The following is a 24231-nucleotide window of genomic DNA, read 5'->3' on the forward strand; positions in this document are numbered from 1 at the left end:
AAACTTTCCTGCTGATTAAACCAGAGAAAGAAGTGTATGTTGTCACATAAGACAAGGGCCTCGTGTTTAAAATATGCGGAACAGAAAAGGCACTCAATAAGGCCCAAGACGAAATAAAAAAGCAAAATCAAAAAAGTATTTAGTGATAGGGCGTTGTTTATCTCAGCATGAAATTTAACAACCCCAAACCATTTGGGATATTTGTTTTCAGTATATGAAAAGCGTTGTATGAAGGCAGCACACAAATGCATAACACTGCGAAATTGATGCATTTTGAGTTTTTTGAACATTTTAGAAGGGAGATACATGGACATGTAAAGTTCCTGCGCAAAGTTGTTTTTTGTAGATATATAAACTAGAAACAAAAGCAGACATTCATAATGTTGATAATGTTAAGAAAGTCTAACCTCTAGAGGAGAGTCTGGTTCATCCAGGATGCTCTTCTCAGTCTGTATCCGCTGCATCGTCCCTGTTGAACTGGGGTCCATTATCAACACGTTCTGACTACCAGCTCTGCCGAACTTACAGTCACTCTTTCTGGAGTCAGTCGTCCTGCACACCTCGTAATTGTACACGTGTTGGAGAGTCCCTGTCCCCAAAGTGTCTGAGTAACGTGGTGGATAATATGGAATCACAGGGAGGTTGGAGTGATACAGGATGCGAGACTGCCTCCACCTGTAGATCTTCACTGATATGATAACCACTAAACACGTGATGAAGAGGAAGGAAACTACAGCCAGAGCCAACACTAAGTAAAAAGTCAGGTTGTCATTGTACTCCTTGTCGTGTGGAAAGTCAGTGAACTCCGACAGCACTTCAGGGAAGCTGTCCGCCACCGCCACGTTAAGAATGACTGTAGCTGAACGAGAGGGCTGCCCGTTGTCCTCCACTATAACAGTCAGTCTTTGTTTCACAGCATCTTTATCAGTCACTTGGCGGATAGTTCTGATTTCTCCATTCTGTAAGCCCACTTCAAACAGCGCCCTGTCTGAGGCTTTCTGTAGTTTATAGGAGAGCCAGGCATTCTGTCCAGAGTCCACATCAACAGCCACCACTTTAGTCACCAGATAGCCCACATCTGCTGAACGAGGAACCATCTCAGCCACCAGAGAGCCACCAGTCTGGACTGGATACAGAACCTGAGGAGGGTTGTCATTCTGGTCCTGGATCATTATTTTCACTGTCACGTTGCTACTGAGGGGAGGAGAGCCTCCATCCTGAGCTTTAACGTGGAACTGGAAATCTTTGATCTGCTCATAGTCAAAAGAGCGCACTGCGTGGATGACTCCACTATCAGCACTAACGGACACATATGAGGAGACTGGCACTCCATTAACAGAGGAGTCCTCCAGTATGTAAGAAACACGGGCATTCTGGTTCCAGTCTGTGTCCCTGGCTTTCACTGTGAATATAGAGAATCCTGGTGTGTTGTTTTCTACAATGTAGGCCTCATATGAGCTCCTCTCAAAGACAGGTGCGTTGTCATTCACATCTGAGATCTGTAAGGTGAGAGTGACGCTGCTGGAGAGGGAGGGCACTCCCTCATCAGAGCAGGTCACTGTGATATTATATTCGGAGGCTCTCTCTCTGTCTAAATCACTGTCTGTCACTAAACTATAGAAATTATTTGTTGATGTTTTTAACATAAATGGTAAATTTACACTGGTAAAGCATCTTACATTTCCGTTGTCTCCTGAATCCAAATCCTCAATATTTATCATAGTAACCACTGTGTTAAGTTCAGCATCCTCTGATATCATCGTTGACTTTGACATTATATTAATTTCAGGTTTGTTGTCATTTACATCTTGCACATCAACAATTAATTTGCAAGAGTCAGTGAGTCCTCCAACGTCACTTGCACGTAGATTTATTTGAAAATGCTTAGATTTCTCAAAGTCAATGTTTCCAATTAAAGTAACTTCACCGGTTTCCTTGCTTATCTCAAATATTTTTCTGACATTTCCCAGTGTATTTGTAATTGAATAGGTTATCTTACTGTTTGATCCTTGATCTGCATCAGATGCTGTAACACTAGCAACGACTGTCCCTCTGGGTGAATTCTCAGTAACTGTAGCTTTATAGGTTTGCTGTGTAAAAACTGGAGCATTATCATTAACATCTAACACTGTAATGACAATCAGCATTGTTCCTGACATCTGCGGCTCTCCTCCATCTACAGCAGTTAAAACAAGAGATATCTGTTCCTCTTTCTCTCTGTCTAAAGCCTTCTGTAACACCATCTCAACGTTTTTATTTCCATCTACATTATTGTGCAGCTTGAGAGCAAAATTACCTGAGGGTTTTAATTCGTAGCTTTGAACGCCATTTATCCCAACATCAAGATCCTCCGCCCTTTCTAGGACAAATTTTGCACCGATCGCGGCCGATTCGCTGATTCTGAAATCCACTTCACCTTTTTCAAAGGTTGGTGCATTATCGTTAATATCAGTGATCTGGACTGTAACGGTGTAAAACTCCATAGGATTCTCCAAAATAATCTGAAAATGTAAAGCACAAAGCGTCGTCTCTGTACACAGCGCCTCTCGGTCGATTCGCTCCTTAACGAGCAGGACTCCTCTTTCTCTGTTCAGCTCGATGTACTCGTCGCTGTTCCTAGTATAAATCCTGGCCTTGCCTGTTACCAAACGTTTAGTTTCCAAACCTAAATCCTGTGCTATATTTCCAACTAAGGATCCCTTAACCATCTCCTCCGGAACAGAGTAGCTGACCTGCGCGAACACCGAGTCGAGGAAAAGGAGCGACATCAACAGCAGTATTTCCCGATTCATTGTTCCATCCGATGTTCTCCGTAAGTGAGATTCAGTCTCCATATATCCCATAAATGTAAAGCATTTATATTCCAATGTAAAGGGGAAATCAAAAGCTACACGAGAAGATCACTGTAAGACGTTTTGTTAATGAAATCTTCCTTGTCAGTAATCCTCCTCGAACAGAATTGCCCGATATTTGTCCGCTGTGTTCTCTCTGTCTTATGTCGACGTTTTATGGGAGGTGCTGTTGTTAATATGGTCTCAGTCCTCAACACTATGGTCAACAGCGTCCCTAAGAGTCCATGTAACAAAACTGCAGAGCATCAAGTAAATTTCAACTATGAAACCTCGAAAGGAAACATGTGGAAAGGTTCTTATAACGCCACTGTAAGATAGAAATTTTCTAAGAATTGCCGTCAGACATGTAATAAATGTATTCTTCTTTAACATAGAGTACCATACGAGAGGATATTTAAATTTTAAATCCACTCAGCCACAGACCATGCATTCATCAGATACTCCTTGAGTATGCAGGACCAACACACATACGCAATTCGCATGTACAGAGGGAAGGACAGAGAGATAAAAGGAAAAAAATATAACCGCATTGAAAAATAAATAGAAATAGTGTTCATAAGAGAAACAACAAAGAAAGACAGAAAGATAAAAAAACGTGAAAACTGTTGAAACAACTGTATTCATGTACCATTAATGTACCAAAAACTAAAGTCGCTGTCCGCGGTACTGAAATGAATCAACTGAGGGAAAACTTTAACACTACACATACTGCTCAAAAGCCATGGGAAGGAAACTTTCCGGGAAAATGAATGGTCTAATAGCAGTACGACACACAAGTACTGATGACATTAAAAATGGTAACAATACACGAACAGCTTGTTTAAAGCAGTCTCACCTCTAAAGGAGAGTCTGGTTCATCCAGGATGCTCTTCTCATTCTGTATCCGCTGCATCATCCCTGTAGAACTGGGGTCCATTATCAACACGTTCTGACTACCAGCTCTGCCAAACTTACAGTCACTCTTTCTGGAGTCAGTTGTCCTGCACACCTCGTAATTGTACACGTGTTGGAGAGTCCCTGTCCCCAAAGTGTCTGAGTAACGTGGTGGATAATATGGAATCACAGGGAGGTTGGAGTGATACAAGTTGTGAGACTGTCTCCACCTGTAGATCTTCACTGATATGATAACCACTAAACACGTGATGAAGAGGAAGGAAACTACAGCCAGAGCCAACACTAAGTAAAAAGTCAGGTTGTCATTGTACTCCTTGTCGTGTGGAAAGTCAGTGAACTCCGACAGCACTTCAGGGAAGCTGTCCGCCACCGCCACGTTAAGAATGACTGTAGCTGAACGAGAGGGCTGCCCGTTGTCCTCCACTATAACAGTCAGTCTTTGTTTCACAGCATCTTTATCAGTCACTTGGCGGATAGTTCTGATTTCTCCATTCTGTAAACCCACTTCAAATAGCGCCCTGTCTGAGGCTTTCTGTAGTTTATAGGAGAGCCAGGCATTCTGTCCAGAGTCCACATCAACAGCCACCACTTTAGTCACCAGATAGCCCACATCTGCTGAACGAGGAACCATCTCAGCCACCAGAGAGCCACCAGTCTGGACTGGATACAGAACCTGAGGAGGGTTGTCGTTCTGGTCCTGGATCATTATTTTCACTGTTACGTTGCTACTGAGTGGAGGAGAGCCTCCATCCTGAGCTTTAACATGAAACTGGAAATCTTTGATCTGCTCGTAGTCAAAAGAGCGCACTGCGTGGATGACTCCACTATCAGCACTAACGGACACATATGAGGAGACTGGCACTCCATTAACAGAGGAGTCCTCCAGTATGTAAGAAACACGGGCATTCTGGTTCCAGTCAGCGTCTCTGGCTTTCACTGTGAATATAGAGAGTCCTGGTGTGTTGTTTTCTACAATGTAGGCCTCATATGAGCTCCTCTCAAAGACAGGTGCGTTGTCATTCACATCTGAGATCTGTAAGGTGAGGGTGACACTGCTGGAGAGGGAGGGCACTCCCTCATCAGAGCAGGTCACTGTGATATTATACTCAGAGTCCCTCTCTCTGTCTAAATCACTGTCTGTCACTAAAGTATAGAAGTAATTTGTTGATGTTTGTAACATAAATGGTACATTGTCGCCGATGATACAATGAACCTTTCCATTTTCACCTGTGTCCTTGTCTTCGATGTTTATCATAGTAACGACAGTATTAAGTTTAGCATCCTCAGAAATCACAGTTGATTTCGACATTATATTAATTTCAGGTTTGTTGTCATTTACATCTTGCACATCAACAATTAACTTACAAGAATCAGTGAGTCCTCCATCATCACTTGCAAGTAAATTTATTTGGAAACGTCTTGATTTTTCAAAGTCAATGTTGTCAATTAATGAAATTTCACCATTGCCATTGTTGACCTGAAACACGTTCCTTACGTTATCTAAGGTATTTGTGATTGAATAGGTTATCTTACTGTTTGATCCTTGATCTGCATCAGATGCTGTAACCATAGCAACGACAGTTCCTTTAGGTGAATTCTCCGTAACTGTAGCTTTGTAGGTTTGCTGTGTAAAAACTGGAGCATTATCATTAACATCTAACACTGTAATGACAATCAGCATTGTTCCTGACATCTGCGGCTCTCCTCCATCGGCAGCAGTTAAAACGAGAGTGATCTGTTCCTCTTTCTCTCTGTCTAAAGGCTTCTGTAACACCATTTCGATGTTTTTATGGCCATCGGCGTTGCTGTGCAGTTTGAGAGCAAAATTATCTGATGGTTTTAACTGGTACCTCTGAAGATCATTACTTCCATCATCGAGATCTACAGCCCTTTCTAGGACAAATTTCGCACCGATCACCGCGGATTCGCTAATTCTGAATTTCATTTCTCCTTTTTCAAAGGTTGGTGCATTATCGTTAATATCAGTGATCTGGACTGTAACCGTGTAAAATTCCATAGGATTCTCCAAAATAATCTGAAAATGTAAAGCACAAAGCGTCGTCTCTGTACACAGCGCCTCTCGGTCGATTCTCTCCTTAACGAGCAGGACTCCTCTTTCTCTGTTCAGCTCGATGTACTCGTCGCTGTTCCTTATATAAATTCTGGCCTTGCCTGTTATCAAACGTTTAATTTCCAAACCTAAATCCTGTGCTATATTTCCAACTAAGGATCCCTTAACCATCTCCTCCGGAATAGAGTAGCTGACCTGAGCGAACACCGAGTCGAGAAAAAGGAGCGCCATCAACAGCAGTACTTGCCGATTCATTGTTCCATCCGATGTTTCCGTCACTTAGATTCGGTGTCTTAATATCCCACACAGACAAAGCATTTATATTCCACTGTAAAAAGGCAAATTAAAAGCTTTACAAGAAGCCCACTGGAAGACGAGTTGCTGAAGAAATCTTCTTTTTTCATTAATCCTCAACAAGAATTGCACGATATTTTTCTGATGTGTTCTCTCTGCCTTATGTCGACGTACTATGGGAGGTTCTGCTATTTACATGCTCAGTCATCAACACTGTGGTCAACAGCGTCCCTAAGAGTCCATATCATAAAACTGCAGAGCACCAACTTCAAGTCAAACTTGTGAACACAAGCGGTGAAACGTGCGTATATTAAGTGACACTAAATCTAATTAGAAAATGTGTTCTCCAAACGCACATGTAGGAAATTAATTTGTGATTAATATCGAGATTCTTAAAACATATATGGATTTAAAAGTCACGCATTTGTACATCAAACTATCGTCAGAGATTGCACATGTATTATTGATCAGTGTGAATGACTTAGTCTAACCACACATGGAAAAGAGAGAAAGAAGTGGAACATTCATAACAAATTTTAAATAATATTAATATAAACCGAAATTACCGTAAACGTTGCAGACAAATTTAAGCGCACGGTTTAACAAGTAGCATGTCCCTGGTTCTGGAATGAAGAAACCGAAAGAAAGAAAGCAACACCTCTGACTGCAAAATATTCCAGACAGTCGTAAAAAAAGTGTATAAAACTCTGGAGGATATTTTGTTTAGATTTATATCATTGTCATTGCCACGATTATTAACAAACCAAGACCTCTTTCCCGAGAAAGCAACAATGGTTTCCCCTCTTGTACTTCTAAACGAAAAAAGCCAGATAGTACGACAAAAACAATACGAATACAACAACACTTCTTTACATTAGTCTCACCTCTAAAGGAGAGTCTGGTTCATCCAGGATACTCTTCTCAGTCTGCATCCGTTGCATCGTTCCTGTAGAACTGGGGTCCATTATCAACACGTTCTGACTACCAGCTCTGCCGAACTTACAGTCACTCTTTCTGGAGTCAGTCGTCCTGCACACCTCGTAATTGTACACGTGCTGGAGAGTCCCTGTCCCCAAAGTGTCTGAGTAACGTGGTGGATAATATGGAATCACAGGGAGGTTGGAGTGATACAGGATGCGAGACTGTCTCCACCTGTAGATCTTCACTGATATGATAACCACTAAACACGTGATGAAGAGGAAGGAAACTACAGCCAGAGCCAACACTAAGTAAAAAGTCAGGTTGTCATTGTACTCCTTGTCGTGGGGAAAGTCAGTGAACTCCGACAGCACTTCAGGGAAGCTGTCCGCCACCGCCACGTTAAGAATGACTGTAGCTGAACGAGAGGGCTGCCCGTTGTCCTCCACTATAACAGTCAGTCTTTGTTTCACAGCATCTTTATCAGTCACTTGGCGGATAGTTCTGATTTCTCCATTCTGTAAGCCCACTTCAAACAGTGCCCTGTCTGTGGTTTTCTGTAGTTTATAGGAGAGCCAGGCATTCTGTCCAGAGTCCACATCAACAGCCACCACTTTAGTCACCAGATAGCCCACATCTGCTGAACGAGGAACCATCTCAGCCACCAGAGAGCCACCAGTCTGGACTGGATACAGAACCTGAGGAGGGTTGTCGTTCTGGTCCTGGATCACGATTTTCACTGTTACGTTGCTACTGAGTGGAGGAGAGCCTCCATCCTGAGCTTTAACGTGGAACTGAAAATCTTTGATCTGCTCGTAGTCAAAAGATCGCACTGCGTGGATGACTCCACTATCAGCACTAACGGACACATATGAGGAGACTGGCACTCCATTAACAGAGGAGTCCTCCAGTAAGTAAGAAACACGGGCATTCTGGTTCCAGTCAGCGTCTCTGGCTTTCACTGTGAATATAGAGAGTCCTGGTGTGTTGTTTTCTACAATGTAGGCCTCATATGAGCTCCTCTCAAAGACAGGTGCGTTGTCATTCACATCTGAGATCTGTAAGGTGAGAGTGACGCTACTTGAGAGGGAGGGCACTCCCTCATCAGAGCAGGTCACTGTGATATTATATTCGGAAGCTTTTTCTCTGTCTAAACCACTTTCTGTTAATATACTGAAGAAATTATTTGACGTGGAAGAAACTGAAAATGGAATATTCTTGTTAATATCACATAGTACTTTTCCATTCTCACCCGAGTCTGGATCTTGAATATTTACAATTGTCACAACAGTGCCCGGCTGAATGTCCTCTGTGACTATACTGGATTTTGACATGACATTAATGGCCGGTATGTTGTCATTCGTATCAAGTATTTCCACTATAACTTTACTAGAATCGGTTAGTCCTCCGTCATCACTAGCCTGGATGTGTATTTGATATTGTCGTTTCTTTTCAAAGTCAGTATTACCGATCAATTTAACTTCGCCAGTTTCTCCGTTTATATGAAACATTTCTGACGCATCGTCAGAGTTCAGTATTGCATAGGATATCTTTCCATTAGATCCCTCATCTAAATCAGAGGCGCTCACTGTAATCACTGCCGTTCCTGCCGGTGAATTTTCTCTTAAGGTGGACTTATAGATTTTCTGTGAAAAAACTGGAGCATTGTCATTACTATCAAGCACATTGATATTTATCTGAACCACCCCGGAGAGCTGCGGCTCACCGCCGTCCACTGCAGTCAAAACAAGAGACAAATGATCCTGTGTTTCTCGATCTAAAGGTTTTTGCAAAACCATCTCCACCATCTTGCTTCCATCTGCTTGATTTTGCAGCTTCAGAAGAAAGTTATCAGTTGGTTTTAACACATAACTTTGAAGGCTATTCACATCGACATCCAGATCTATTGCCGGTTCGAGGACAAATACAGTTCCTTTAACAGCAGACTCGCTTATTCTGAATTTCATTTCGCCTCTTTTAAAAATCGGGGCGTTGTCATTAACATCGGTGACTTCAACGGTAACGCTGTAAAATTCCATCGGATTCTCTAAAATAACCTGGAAATGCAAAGCACAGGGCGCAGTCTGTGCACAGATAGCCTCTCTGTCGATTCTTTCTTTGACGAGGAGGACTCCTCTGTCTTTATTTAAGTCGATGTATTCTGCGTTCTCTCCAGTGTAAATTCGAGCCTTTCCCGTTTTTAATCTTTTCACATCCAATCCCAAATCTTGAGCAATATCCCCTACGAAAGAGCCTTTTGGCATCTCCTCGGGGATGGAGTAACTGACCTGCCCGGTGACCGAACTCAAACAGAGAAACGAGATAAAAAGCAGCACTTGGCGTCTCATTGTTCTGACCGACATGTTCCTGTAAAGTGAAGAGTGTAGTATTCCTGTAAAAGACAGCTTCCCTTTATAGGTAATCCGTATATCCTCCGGTTAAACGTAATCACCATTTATGGCATAAGAAGAAAATGCAATGTGATAGCATTCGTCCAAAAAAAAAAAATAAAGGATGGAATGAACATTTATATTCCTGCCCTTCGCGTGTTGTACTGTTCGTTGTGTCCCTTCTCTCGTTCTGTATCTGAAATGGTGGGGGAGGAACTGCTGATTTCTTCTCCTAACTGCCACAGACTGGTCAACAGCGGCCCTAAGAGTTCACCATGCTGAACTACAGATCACTGTGGAAGGTAGGGAGTGATTTTAAGTCTATGTTCAGGTTAGAAGATTCCCTACATTTAACTAAAAAAATAAAGAAATAAATAATGTGAAGTATATATATATGTGATTGTTTTTTTCTACAATAAACTTGAAATGTCAAACTCGAAGAACAACTTCAGGCAAAACCAAAATAAATGAAAACAAAGGTGCAAACAATAGGTGAGCAGGATAAATAAATCTGCTTTTAGTGGTGTTACAGCTGTATCTCTCGCTCCCTCTCTCGCTCGCTCGCTCTCTCTCTCACACACACGGGCACATACATGACTTAATGTATGTTCAATGTGCTCTTAAAACTGTAATATCATGTTATCACCATTGCTTTCTCTATGAAGTTAAACTCTTGCAAATCGTGAAGATCTAACTCATTCTCCTTATTCATCAAATATTAATTATTTCATGATGAGTAATCCAAACAGGAAGTACTTCACAAAGGGTAGAAAGTCTTTAATTATAACTTAGATGCTGTCAAACGGTTGAAGTCTTAGCACTACAGTGTGATTTAGTTGTACAAATAGAGGTTAGAAATATAACCTTCAAAAAGTTAGCGATATTTCAAGTTTGTAGCAATGATCCACCCGTCACAAACAAATATCTCAAGCCATCACAGTGCAATGAAAATATATTTGCTCAGAAAAATCATACATAAAAATTTCCTCCCACATATCTCAATCTTAACAAACCATGTTCCACTCTGAGATTAATGAGGATGTGTCTTACCACATCATATAGCTTTACTTCGATTATTAGGATTCAAAAACATGAGGCATGGGTCAACAGTTCCAAGCGTCACTCATGACAACAAATATGTTTTGCTGCTTTCAAAATAATATTAAATACACTAAACACAAGCCGATGGGGGAAATTAGTCAGCAAAATGTATTACTTAAATAAATTTTTTTTTTTTATTGTTTTTAAACACTTTTTTCTGCTACGTTTCATTTTGCACTGACCTTGTTATTAACTGTTCCACATTGCTGCTGCCAACATAATTTTCCCCGCCAATGAGAGAGAGAGAAAAAAAAAGATTATCTTTCTAAAATTGATTAATGTTACACCTAAAGCAATCCAACACTGGAATAACTCAACAAAGACGAAAAAAAAGCAATGGACTGTCTTGAAAGTGTCCTTGGAGCAAGCTGGACTGAGGAGCTCTCCATGGTGCTGAAGTTAAAAACGGATGAAAGAAACACAACTAAAGGCTGTAATTTCTCAAATTATTAGTTCATTAATGTCCTCAACTATTACCTAAACTATTACTCAACATGTGCCAATATAAAACTAATTTCACTAAATGGAAGGGATGAAACGCTTCCAGTTTAAATGAACTGAAAATGTAAATTAAATGAAGTAGGGTTATAAAAATGAATAAAAAGTGAACATAGACATGGCGTTTTTTTCCCTGTAACATTCTTGTTCAACTGTAGTGAACACTTTCACTGTAAGGTATACAAAATGTGGATATGCCTTTACCTCGAGAGGAGAGTCTGGTTCATCCAGGATGCTCTTCTCATTCTGTATCCGCTGCATCGTCCCTGTCGAACTGGGGTCCATTATCAACACGTTCTGACTACCAGCTCTGCCAAACTTACAGTCACTCTTTCTGGAGTCAGTCGTCCTGCACACCTCGTAATTGTACACATGTTGGAGTGTCCCTGTCCCCAAAGTGTCTGAGTAACGTGGTGGATAATATGGAATCACAGGGAGGTTGGAGTGATACAGGATGCGAGATTGTCTCCACCTGTAGATCTTCACTGATATGATAACGACTAAACACGTGATGAAGAGGAAGGAAACTACAGCCAGAGCCAACACTAAGTAAAAAGTCAAGTTGTTATTGTACTCCTTGTCGTGTGGAAAGTCAGTGAACTCCGACAGCACTTCAGGAAAGCTGTCCGCCACCGCCACGTTAAGAATGACTGTAGCTGAACGAGAGGGCTGCCCATTGTCCTCCACTATAACAGTCAGTCTTTGTTTCACAGCATCTTTATCAGTCACTTGGCGGATAGTTCTGATTTCTCCATTCTGTAAACCCACTTCAAACAGCGCCCTGTCTGAGGCTTTCTGTAGTTTATAGGAGAGCCAGGCATTCTGTCCAGAGTCCACATCAACAGCCACCACTTTAGTCACCAGATAGCCCACATCTGCTGAACGAGGAACCATCTCAGCCACCAGAGAGCCACCAGTCTGGACTGGATACAGAACCTGAGGAGGGTTGTCGTTCTGGTCCTGGATCATTATTTTCACTGTTACGTTGCTACTAAGTGGAAGAGAGCCACCATCCTGAGCTTTAACATGGAACTTGAAATCTTTGATCTGCTCATAGTCAAAAGAGCGCACTGCGTGGATGACTCCACTATCAGCACTAACAGACACATATGAGGAGACTGGCACTCCGTTAACAGAGGAGTCCTCCAGTATGTAAGAAACACGGGCATTCTGGTTCCAGTCAGCGTCTCTGGCTTTCACTGTGAATATAGAGAGTCCTGGTGTGTTGTTTTCTACAATGTAGGCCTCATATGAGCTCCTCTCAAAGACAGGTGCGTTGTCATTCACATCTGAGATCTGTAAGGTGAGAGTGACGCTGCTGGAGAGGGAGGGCACTCCCTCATCAGAGCAGGTCACTGTGATATTATATTCGGAGGCGCTCTCTCTGTCTAATTCACCTTCTGTTACTAAAGTAAAGACATTATTTGATGTTGGCCGGATTTTAAAATGAACATGATCATCTATAATGCAGTGGACTTTTCCATTTTCATTTGAATCTGGATCCTGGACGTTCATCATCGTCAGAACAGTGCCTGGTTTAACGTCTTCAAATATACTGGATGACGTTGACATAATATTAATAGCTGGTGGATTATCATTTGTGTCTAGCACCTCTATAACAACTTTACATACATCTGCATTACCACCCTCATCTGATGCTTGAACATCTATATCATAATGTCGAAATTTCTCATAATCCAATTTCCCCACTAATTTAAACACTCCATCTTTTTCGTCTATTTCGAACAACTCTAATGCCCCCTTTGGAGCATTAGAAATAGAATATCGTATGCGACCATGTGAGCCTTCATCTGCATCGGATGCGCTCACTGTTGTTAGTACAGCACCCTTCAATGAATTTTCTTTTACATTAGCCTTATACTCAGTTTGCGAGCACACGGGTGAATTATCGTTTGCGTCCAGTACAGTTACGACAATTTGAATCGTACCAGAAAGCTGCGGGGTGCCACCATCTAACGCAGTCAGCACTAAAGACACTCGGTTCTGTTTCTCCCGGTCAAGAGCCTTTTTCAAAACCATTTCAACATTTCTACTGCTACCTATACGATAAGGATTCAAAGTGAATGCATCACTTGAACTCAGAGAATAGCTCTGCAGTCCATTGATGCCCACATCGTCGTCAACAGCTTTTTCTAAAACAAATTTTGACCCAATTTGAGCAATCTCGCTTACATCAAATTTCATTTCACTGCTTTTAAAACCAGGAGTGTTGTCATTAATGTCAGTGATCTCGACCGTGATGCTGTAAAATTGCATAGGATTCTCCAAAATGACTTGAAATTCAAGAGCGCAGGGCGTCGTCTGTCCGCAGAGCGCTTCTCTGTCTATCCGCTCTTTGATAACAAGGACTCCTCTTTCTTTATTCAGCTCGATGTATTCTCTGCCTTCTCCTGAATATACACGAGCTTTGCCTGATTTGAGCCGTTTCACATCTATACCTAAATCTTGTGCTACGTTACCCACCAACGACCCTTTCGCCATTTCCTCGGGAATCGAGTAGGTGATCTGGCCAAAAACGGAGCTAAGACAAACAACTGAAAAAAATAACACAGGACCTACTAGCGGTGTCATTGTTCTGTCCGACAAAATCCCGTCCTCAGTGAATAGAAAATCCGTAATCCAACGAAACGATATTAGAAACAAACGCCAATGAAATAATTACTCATAATAAACTGTCCAAATTATCAATTTGGCCAGAATCTCCGCGTTTAATCATAACCTGGCTGCAAACACACGAGTCTATGTTTTTTATTCTCTTCCTCTCTAACATTTCAAGATAATGGGGGAGGTACTGCTGCATGAGCTCTGAAATCTCAACTGCCTGGTCAACAGCGTCCCTGTGAGTTGGATTCACTGAACTACACATTAAACAGTAATTTGTTTTTTTCTGTTTATTTTTTTTTTTCTTTTCGTGTTTGATCACAGTATATGCTTAATGACATGTGAATTAGTAATCAAACTGCAAATATCTATGTGTACGAAAATGAAATGTCATATTTATGTTTTAGAATTTTTTTATCATGATTCTCATTTTTAAGTAGGCCACTGACCCGTATGGACACGTTTTAGTGTAGATTCACTATACCTCTTAATTTGTGCAGATAGCCATCTATAAATTTGATATGTATAAAAATGAAACGAAATCATGAGCAACTAAATGATTGGAGTTATATCCAGTAATGAAATTATTTGTATTAACACAGAAACTCTAAAATGTAAGAGCAATTGATGGACTCCTGAAATGATCAAGCAATCTACTAGACTGTGCAGAAAAAAAGCACTGCTACCGAACATAACCCAACTACAAAAAAATGAATGAAAAATAAAATAAATACAATATATGTCATTAAACATTGCGCAGCATGTCAATTTTGAATAATACTGTGATACTTTCACTGTATGCATTTTCCAAACTAACATCACAGACAAAGTGACATATCCATCAGCTGATGTGCACTGAGAAACTGTTTGTGCTGAAAATCACATGACAAATGTGTGCAACAGCATATAGCACAATGATTTAACTGACCTCTAGAGGAGAGTCTGGTTCATCCAAGATGCTCTTCTCAGTCTGCATCCGCTGCATCGTCCCTGTAGAACTGGGGTCCATTATCAACACGTTCTGACTACCAGCTCTGCCGAACTTACAGTCACTCTTTCTGGAGTCAGTCGTCCTGCACACCTCGTAATTGTACATGTGTTGGAGAGTCCCTGTCCCCAAAGTGTCTGAGTAACGTGGTGGATAATATGGAATCACAGGGAGGTTGGAGTGATACAGGATGCGAGACTGTCTCCACCTGTAGATCTTCACTGATATGATAACCACTAAACACGTGATGAAGAGGAAGGAAACTACAGCTAGAGCCAACACTAAGTAAAAAGTCAGGTTGTCATTGTACTCCTTGTCGTGTGGAAAGTCAGTGAACTCCGACAGCACTTCAGGGAAGCTGTCTGCCACCGCCACATTAAGAATGACTGTAGCTGAACGAGAGGGCTGCCCGTTGTCCTCCACTATAACAGTCAGTCTTTGTTTCACAGAATCTTTATCAGTCACTTGGCGGATGGTTCTGATTTCTCCGTTCTGTAAGCCCACTTCAAACAGCGCCCTGTCTGAGGCTTTCTGTAGTTTATAGGAGAGCCAGGCATTCTGTCCAGAGTCCACATCAACAGCCACCACTTTAGTCACCAGATAGCCCACATCTGCTGAACGAGGAACCATCTCAGCCACCAGAGAGCCACCAGTCTGGACTGGATACAGAACCTGAGGAGGGTTGTCGTTCTGGTCCTGGATCATGATTTTCACTGTCACGTTGCTACTGATAGGAGGAGAGCCTCCATCCTGAGCTTTTACTACCAACTGAAGTTGTTTAATTTGTTCATAGTCAAATGAGCGTACTGCATGGATAGCTCCAGTTTCACTGTTTATGGAGACATAAGAGGAAGTTGGACTGCCATTGATCTGTGTTTCTTCTAGAAGGTAGGATATTCGAGAGTTCTGATTTGAGTCACTGTCTCGAGCTTTGACGGAAAATATTGACATCCCAGGGGTATTGTTTTCCGTCAGATGTGCAATGTAACTAATTTTGTCAAATAACGGGGCATTGTCATTCACGTCAGAGATCCTCAAACATAACACTGTTGTGCTTGACAGTGATGGGGTTCCAGAATCTGTGGCCCTAACGGTTATGTTATACTCTGGCACAAGTTCTCTGTCTAAAGGTGAGTCGGTTATTAATGCATAGTAATTAGTTAATGTCGATTTTACTTTAAATGGGAGAATATTGTCGGTTTTACAAGTAATTTGACCATTTTGTTCCGAGTCTGCGTCAACGACGTTAATTATTGCCACTGTGGTGCCCCAGGGGGAATCCTCCGGCACAGGGCTGGAGAAAGACATCACGTTTATGACAGGGGCGTTATCGTTGACATCAACAATTTCAATTAGCACCTTACTTGAATCTGTCAGACCTCCTTGGTCCATGGCCTCTACTATAATTTCATATTTCTTGTCTTTTTCATAATCTACTCTCCCTACAAGTGTGATGGTTCCCGTAACGTCATCTAAGTGAAATATGTCAGCCAGCCGCTCTTTCATATTTGAAAATCTGTATGTGACAAGGCCGTTTGACCCGATGTCTGCATCACTTGCATTCACTGTCGTGATATAAGTACCTTCTAATGCATTTTCAAAGACTGCAGTCCTATAAAGCGTCTGGTTAAAAATAGGAGGGTTGTCATTGGCGTCAAGCACTGTGATCTCTATATTCACTGTACCAGATCTATGCGGAGATCCACCGTCAACAGCGAAGAGCTTCAAAGACATTCTTGGCTCCATTTCTCTATCTAATGGTTTTTGTAAGATCATCTCAGCATATTTCCGACCATCTGGACTAGAGTGTTGCTTCAAAGTAAGTACATCGTTCGTAGTAAGTATGTATTTCTGTAGACCATTGCTACCCACATCTGCATCCTCCGCGCTTGCTAACAAAAAACGAGACCCCAATACCGCAGATTCGCTTATTTCAAATTTAATTTCATCCTTCCTAAATGTCGGAGAGTTGTCATTGATATCAGTTATTTCGACTGTTATTCTGTGTAGCTCCATCGGATTTTCTAAAATCACCTCAAAGCTGAAACTACACGGCGTTACGTCTCCACATAGCTGCTCTCGGTCTATTCTCTCGTTCACGACTAAAATGCCTTTGTCTGTTTTCAGCTCGGTGTACTGGATGCTTTGTCTGGTCACGATACGGGCACGGCCAGAGCGAAGCCTCTGTACGTCCAAACCGAGATCTTGAGCTACATTGCCAATAAGTGACCCCTTTTTCATCTCCTCTGGAATTGTATACCTGATTTGACCAGACACGATGTGACCGACACAGCAGAAGAACAGAAACGACCACACTGACCTGCAATACAAAGGCCATTTTACAGAAGGAAACGTTTTTTCAAGCGCCATCGCTCCAACAAGAAAAGCTCGCGTAAAAAGTGTGCTCTATATAATCCAAAAAGAACAGCGCCGTCTGCATAAAATAATCCTCTGACTTCGAAATCCTCGTTCGAATTGAACTGGCGGCCAGAGATCCGTTTATTAAGCCCACTGCTTGTTCTAACTGCGGGGAAAACAGAGAGCTCTGCCTGCATCACACAAATATATGTTCTACAAACCAACAGCGTCCCTTACTGTTCAAAGCCTGAATTTCAGGAACACAGAGAGAAACTACAAGTCAATTCGTAAGGCAATTCTGTGCTTTCATTTTTTGGATGACATGTGCCTTAGGACTTCATCAAGTAACCTGTTAAGCAGAGAATTGAGCACCGTTTCAAAGTGCACATAGAAATTTCACTCAGTGGAGCTGTCCTTTAGTTGTGGTTCTGAAAATATCTCATGGGTCATCAGATAGAAAATGATAGTAAGACACTATAATTTACAGTGAAGGCAAAAATGGGAAAATGTCTCACTTCTAGAGCTACGGGCTGCTACTGTAAATTTAGACTTATTAAAATGAACGGGATTCTGAGGATTAATAGGTCAAAGGTCTCACCTCTAGAGGAGAGTCTGGTTCATCCAGGATGCTCTTCTCACTCTGTATCCGCTGCATCGTCCCTGTAGAACTGGGGTCCATTATCAACACGTTCTGACTACCAGCTCTGCCGAACTTACAGTCACTCTTTCTGGAGTCAGTTGTCCTGCACACCTCGTAATTGTACACATGTTGGAGAGTCCCTGTTCCCAAAGTGTCTGAGTAACGTGGTGGATAATATGGAATCACAGGGAGGTTGGAGTGATACAGGATGCGAGACTGTCTCCACCTGTAGATCTTCACTGATATGATAACCACTAAACATGTGATGAAGAGGAAGGAAACTACAGCCAGAGCCAACACTAAGTAAAAAGTCAGGTTGTCATTGTACTCCTTGTCGTGTGGAAAGTCAGTGAACTCCGACAGCACTTCAGGGAAGCTGTCCGCCACTGCCACGTTAAGAATGACTGTAGCTGAACGAGAGGGCTGCCCGTTGTCCTCCACTATAACAGTCAGTCTTTGTTTCACAGCATCTTTATCAGTCACTTGGCGGATAGTTCTGATTTCTCCATTCTGTAAGCCCACTTCAAACAGCGCCCTGTCTGAGGCTTTCTGTAGTTTATAGGAGAGCCAGGCATTCTGTCCAGAGTCCACATCAACAGCCACCACTTTAGTCACCAGATAGCCCACATCTGCTGAACGAGGAACCATCTCAGCCACCAGAGAGCCACCAGTCTGGACTGGATACAGAACCTGAGGGGGGTTGTCGTTCTGGTCCTGGATCATTATTCGAACTGTGGCTATTGAACTCAGAGGCGGGGATCCTGCATCGCGAGCAGTTACATTGAACTTGAACCATTTTATTTGCTCATAATCAAATGATCTCACTGCATGAATGACACCATTATCGGAATTTACAGACACAAACGACGACACAGCTACCCCATTAATTTCTTTTTCTTCCACAAAATAAGAAACCCGACCATTCTGGCCCCAGTCTGCATCTCTAGCACTGAGAGTGAACACTGAAAATCCTGGAGAATTGTTCTCAGGTACAGTCATACTATACTCTGATCTATCAAATTCAGGTGGACTGTCATTCACGTCAGACACTTTAACATTGATGTTTTTACTACTAGACAGAGGTGGAGAGCCTTGGTCGGACACTGTTATGGTGATATTATACTCAGGGACACTTTCTCTGTCTAAGAAGTCTTCGGTTACAATGGTGTAATATCCAGTCAATGTAGACTCAATTTTGAAAGGTACATCAGAGTTAATGGAGCACCTGACAACACCATTACCATCAGAGTCTTCATCATCCACGTTCACAACAGCTATAGTTGTACCTGGGGGAGAATCCTCCGATATGGAGTTAGAAAATGACATGAGCTGTATTGTAGGGACATTGTCATTCTCATCAATTATTTGAATGATAACTTTACATGTATCAGTATATCCTCCGTGGTCACTAGCCTGAACGTTTAGTTGATACGTTTTAGACTTTTCAAAGTCTAGATTACCTGCAACTTTGATCTCTCCAGTTTCCATGTTCACTTCAAAAAGCTGCTTAGCCTCTTTTGCTACATGAGCTATGGAGAACTTTACCTCGCCATAAACTCCCGAGTCTGCGTCATTTGCACTAACAGTGGTTACCAGTGTTCCTTCAGGAGAATTTTCCTTGACATCTGCTTTGTAAACGGGCTGGCTGCACACTGGCGCATTATCGTTTGCATCAAGTACCGTAATATGAATACGCACTGTCCCTGATCTACGGGGCTCACCGCCATCTGAAGCAATCAAGACCAGAGTGTGAGTCTCCTCTTTCTCTCTGTCTAAAGGGTTTTGCAAAACCATTTCGATGAATCGTCCACCGTCCTGCTGGTTTTGTACTTCAAGCTTGAAATTATTTACAGGTTTAAGTGTGTATTGTTGGATATCATTTATTCCAACATCGAGGTCTTCTGCACTCTCTAATGAGAAACGAGTCCCTGATGCAGCATTTTCAACAATTTTCAAGTTGATTTCCTCTTTAGGGAACGATGGGCTGTTATCGTTAACATCTATAACCTCCACTGTCACCCGATAAAGCTGGATTGGATTTTCTAAAATGAGTTCGAAGCTAAAGCTACAGGGCGTCGTCTTTCCACACAGCTCTTCCCGGTCGATTCGTTCTTTAATAACAAGTGTACCTTTGTCTCGGTTTAAATCAACATATTGTCTGCTTCCTTTTGTAATAATGCGAGCTCGACCTGATACGAGCCTCGACAGATCCAAGCCCAAATCTCTTGCAATGTTTCCGACAAAAGACCCTTCTGCTTGCTCCTCCGGTATGGAATACCGAGCCTGACCAGTCACTGAGCTCAGCTCTAAAAGACAAAGAATGACAACAAGCGCTTGCCATCGGCCTCTGCCAGCGATGTTCCACATACAAGCCATCATATATCCAGAGATGGAAACGGGATGATCCCTTTAGATGCCAAACGGTTGTAATTTAATCCATAAATCGAAAAGGTGCCGGTACTGTCGAAAATAAGCGTCACGATGAAATCCACAATGTGAACGCTGACGGGCAGAGCGTCGTCTTTCTATGCAGTAAAACACTGAATGGAGTTAAAGGGGTGGAACGCTACTCCGGTTGCTTCGGCTGTTAGTCAGTGATGAATCAACAGCGGCACTCAGAGCTCGTCCTCGGTAATGTAGGTAGGTGGTGCATACAGTAAAAGGAAAAGTTTTATTTCAAAAGCAAGGACATGTTTATACCTGAATCAAGTATAACACGTTTCTGTGTGCTAATATCACAACCATGAATTCGGCCAATGTCTATATAGTGTTCCAATAAGGTTTCACAAAAGTCAGATTATTGTGAAATTGTTATTTATTTATTTTTTTTTTTTTATGAATTCAGTGGAAGATTCATTATGTTAATTACACAGAGTGGGCTTTATTACGAATGAGAGACGGCTATCTAAAGCAGAAATCATAAAATGTACAACTCTGATAAATAAAACGTAGCAAATAAAAAAGTAAAATGTAATTTCTGATGATTTTGTTGTCACCTTTTACATTACTTGTATTTTACTTGCTGCATTTCCATTTGTATTTCCTTTGTCTGTATGATATTGATTCAATAAAAGCAAAAAATTTTAAACCCTCTTGAAATTCAACGAATTACATATTTCTGTTGTAGTAGCCAAGGTGGCAACTGCAACTGTTGAGGTTGATTATAATATAGATGAACACGTCTAAAAAAAATGAGAAAATGAAAAAAATATATGAGAAAATAACACCTTGCATGTGTTCAGAGTATGTTAATCGTTGATACACATTTTGTAGAGTCTGTTAAAGATATGACAGTTCTTTATGTATATATACTGAAAGATTAAAAGAGTTCCTATTATAGCAAGAGGTTACAAAAACTGTTAAACACTATCCAGCTGACAGTTACAGCACCATGGACAGTGACACGAAGCACACTGACAGGTTTGAACTAAACTCAAAGTACTTGGAGAGGGGGAAAAAAACATATGTAAACAGGAAAACAGAAGGAAACTTTAAAGATATCACTCACCAAAGTTGACATCTGAGAACAGTTGCCTGATAGTTGCTTCTCCAGTTGAGATGTATCTGTTCCATCTCCATCCACATTCACTAAACTTTGACTCACAGGCTGCATATATTTCAAGTCACTCTTTCTGGAGTCAGTTGTCCTGCACACCTCGTAATTGTACACGTGTTGGAGAGTCCCTGTCCCCAAAGTGTCTGAGTAACGTGGTGGATAATATGGAATCACAGGGAGGTTGGAGTGATACAGGATGCGAGACTGTCTCCACCTGTAGATCTTCACTGATATGATAACCACTAAACACGTGATGAAGAGGAAGGAAACTACAGCCAGAGCCAACACTAAGTAAAAAGTCAGGTTGTCATTGTACTCCTTGTCGTGTGGAAAGTCAGTGAACTCCGACAGCACTTCAGGGAAACTGTCCGCCACTGCCACGTTAAGAATGACTGTAGCTGAACGAGAGGGCTGCCCGTTGTCCTCCACTATAACAGTCAGTCTTTGTTTCACAGCATCTTTATCAGTCACTTGGCGGATGGTTCTGATTTCTCCATTCTGTAAGCCCACTTCAAACAGCGCCCTGTCTGTGGTTTTCTGTAGTTTATAGGAGAGCCAGGCATTCTGTCCAGAGTCCACATCAACAGCCACCACTTTAGTCACCAGATAGCCCACATCTGCTGAACGAGGAACCATCTCAGCCACCAGAGAGCCACCAGTCTGGACTGGATACAGAACCTGAGGAGGGTTGTCGTTCTGGTCCTGGATCATTATTCGAACTGTGGCTATTGAACTCAGAGGAGGGGATCCTGCATCACGAGCAGTTACGTTGAACTCAAACCATTTCATTTGCTCATAATCAAATGATCTCACTGCATGAATGACACCATTATCGGAATTTACAGACACAAACGACGACACAGCTACCCCATTAATTTCTTTTTCCTCCACAAAATAAGAAACCCGACCATTCTGGCCCCAGTCTGCATCTCTAGCACTGAGAGTGAACACTGAAAATCCTGGAGAATTGTTCTCAGGTACAGTCATACTATACTCTGATCTATCAAATTCGGGGGGACTGTCATTTACATCAGACACTTTAACATTGATATTTTTACTACTAGACAGAGGTGGAGAGCCTTGGTCGGACACTGTTATGGTGATATTATACTCAGGGACACTTTCTCTATCTAAGAAGTCTTCTGTTACAATGGTGTAATATCCAGTCAATGTAGACTCAATTTTGAAAGGTACATCAGAGTTAATTGAGCACCTGACAACACCGTTACCATCAGAGTCTTCATCATCCACGTTCACAACAGCTATAGTTGTACCTGGAGGAGAATCCTCCGATATGGAGTTAGAAAATGACATAAGCTGTATTGTAGGGACATTGTCATTCTCATCAATTATTTGAATGATGACTTTACATGTATCAGTGTATCCTCCGTGGTCACTAGCCTGAACGTTTAGTTGATACGTTTTAGACTTTTCAAAGTCTAGATTACCTGCAACTTTGATCTCTCCAGTTTCATTGTTTATTTTAAAAAACTGCTTAGCTTCTTTTGCTACGTGAGCTATGGAGAACTTTACCTCGCCATTAACTCCCGAGTCTGCGTCATTTGCACTAACAGTGGTTACCAGTGTTCCTTCAGGAGAATTCTCCTTGACATCTGTTTTATAAACGGGCTGGCTGCACACTGGCGCATTATCGTTTGCATCAAGTACCGTAATATGAATACGCACTGTCCCTGATCTACGGGGCTCACCGCCATCTGAAGCAATCAACACGACAGTGTGAGTCTCCTCTTTCTCTCTGTCTAAAGGGTTTTGCAAAACCATTTCGATAAATCGTCCACCGTCCGGCTGGTTTTGTACTTCGAGCTTGAAATTATTTACAGGTTTAAGTGTGTATTGTTGGATATCATTTATTCCAACATCGAGGTCTTCTGCACTCTCGAGTGAGAAACGAGTCCCTGATACAACACTTTCAGCAATCTTCAAATTTATTTCATCCCTTGGGAACGATGGACTGTTATCGTTAACATCTATAACCTCCACTGTCACCCGATAAAGCTGGATTGGATTTTCTAAAATGAGTTCGAAGCTAAAGCTACAGGGCGTCGTCTTTCCACACAGCTCTTCTCGGTCGATTCGTTCTTTAATAACAAGTGTACCTTTGTCTCGGTTTAAATCAACATATTGTCTGCTTCCTTTTGTAATAATGCGAGCTCGACCTGATATGAGTCTCGACACATCCAAGCCTAAATCTCTTGCAATGTTTCCGACAAAAGACCCTTCTGCTTGCTCCTCCGGTATGGAATACCGAGCCTGACCAGTCACTGAGCTCAGCTCGAAAAGACAAAGAATGACAACAAGCGCTTGCCATCGGCCTCTGCCAGCGATGTTCCACATACAAGCCATCATATGTCCAGAGATGAAAACGGGGTGATTCCTTTAAATGCCAAACGGTTATAATTTAATCCATAAATCGAAAAAGTGCTGGTACTTTCGAAAATAAGCGTCACGATAAAATCCACAATGCGAACCCTGACGGGCAGAGCGTCGTCTTTCTATGCAGTAAAACACTGAATGGAGTTAAAGGGGTGGATCGCTGCTCCGGCTGCTTCGGCTGATAGTCAGTGATGAATCAACAGCGGCACTCAGAGCTCGTCCTCGGTAATGTTGTAGGTGGTGCATACAGTAAAAGGAAAAGTTTTATTTCAAAAGCAAGGACATGTTTATACCTGAATCAAGTATAACACGTTTCTGTGTGCTAATATCACAACCATGAATTCGGCCAATGTCTATATAGTGTTCCAATAAGGTTTCACAAAAGTCAGATTGTCGTGAAATTGTTATTTATTTATTTATTTTTTTTTATGAATTCAGTGGAAGATTCATTATGTTAATTACACGGAGTGGGCTTTATTACGAATGAGAGACGGCTATCTAAAGCAGAAATCACAAAATGGACAACTATGATAAACAAAACGTAGCAAATAAAAAAGTAAAATGTAATTTCTGATGATTTTGTTGTCACCTTTTACATTACTTGTATTTTCCTTGCTGCATTTCCATTTGTATTTCCTTTGTCTGTATGATATTG

At 41.7% G+C, this 24231-nt stretch overlaps 6 protein-coding genes across 19 annotated transcripts in view; all 6 read right to left on the reverse strand.

The window, feature by feature from the left end:
- Positions 1 to 24231, reverse strand: part of LOC125008080 (protocadherin gamma-A11-like) — a 191503-nt gene that overhangs the window by 103623 nt on the left and 63649 nt on the right. The window contains exon 1 of one of the 14 annotated variants that reach the window (XM_047585128.1): positions 21135 to 23997. The exons of 10 other annotated variants lie outside the window; for them this stretch is intronic. In XM_047585128.1, the coding sequence (XP_047441084.1) occupies positions 21135 to 23549 (2415 nt within the window). In that variant the 5' untranslated portion in view covers positions 23550 to 23997. Of the gene's footprint in view, positions 1 to 17584; positions 21101 to 21134; positions 23998 to 24231 lie in introns of those variants that run through there. 3 more of the 14 variants (XM_047585141.1, XM_047585126.1, XM_047585140.1) reach the window with 3 other exon arrangements.
- LOC125008095 (protocadherin gamma-A2-like) lies at positions 393 to 3596 on the reverse strand. The gene has a single exon (XM_047585163.1). It carries the CDS (start codon positions 2841 to 2843, stop codon positions 393 to 395), a length of 2451 nt encoding a protein of 816 aa, XP_047441119.1. The 5' UTR covers positions 2844 to 3596.
- Positions 3673 to 6412, reverse strand: LOC125008108 (protocadherin gamma-A5-like). The gene has a single exon (XM_047585174.1). It carries the CDS (start codon positions 6070 to 6072, stop codon positions 3673 to 3675), a length of 2400 nt encoding a protein of 799 aa, XP_047441130.1. The 5' UTR covers positions 6073 to 6412.
- On the reverse strand, positions 6843 to 9392 carry LOC125008104 (protocadherin beta-16-like). Its single transcript, XM_047585171.1, has one exon. The coding sequence runs from the start codon at positions 9390 to 9392 to the stop codon at positions 6981 to 6983; it is 2412 nt and encodes an 803-aa protein (XP_047441127.1). The 3' UTR covers positions 6843 to 6980.
- Positions 11106 to 13620, reverse strand: LOC125008085 (protocadherin beta-8-like). The gene has a single exon (XM_047585155.1). The coding sequence runs from the start codon at positions 13608 to 13610 to the stop codon at positions 11106 to 11108; it is 2505 nt and encodes an 834-aa protein (XP_047441111.1). The 5' UTR covers positions 13611 to 13620.
- On the reverse strand, positions 14558 to 17313 carry LOC125008099 (protocadherin gamma-A1-like). Its single transcript, XM_047585168.1, has one exon. The coding sequence runs from the start codon at positions 16996 to 16998 to the stop codon at positions 14560 to 14562; it is 2439 nt and encodes an 812-aa protein (XP_047441124.1). The 5' UTR covers positions 16999 to 17313; the 3' UTR covers positions 14558 to 14559.

Source organism: Mugil cephalus, chromosome 5, assembly GCF_022458985.1.
Source record: "Mugil cephalus isolate CIBA_MC_2020 chromosome 5, CIBA_Mcephalus_1.1, whole genome shotgun sequence".
In the NCBI taxonomy this organism is placed as follows: domain Eukaryota; kingdom Metazoa; phylum Chordata; class Actinopteri; order Mugiliformes; family Mugilidae; genus Mugil; species Mugil cephalus.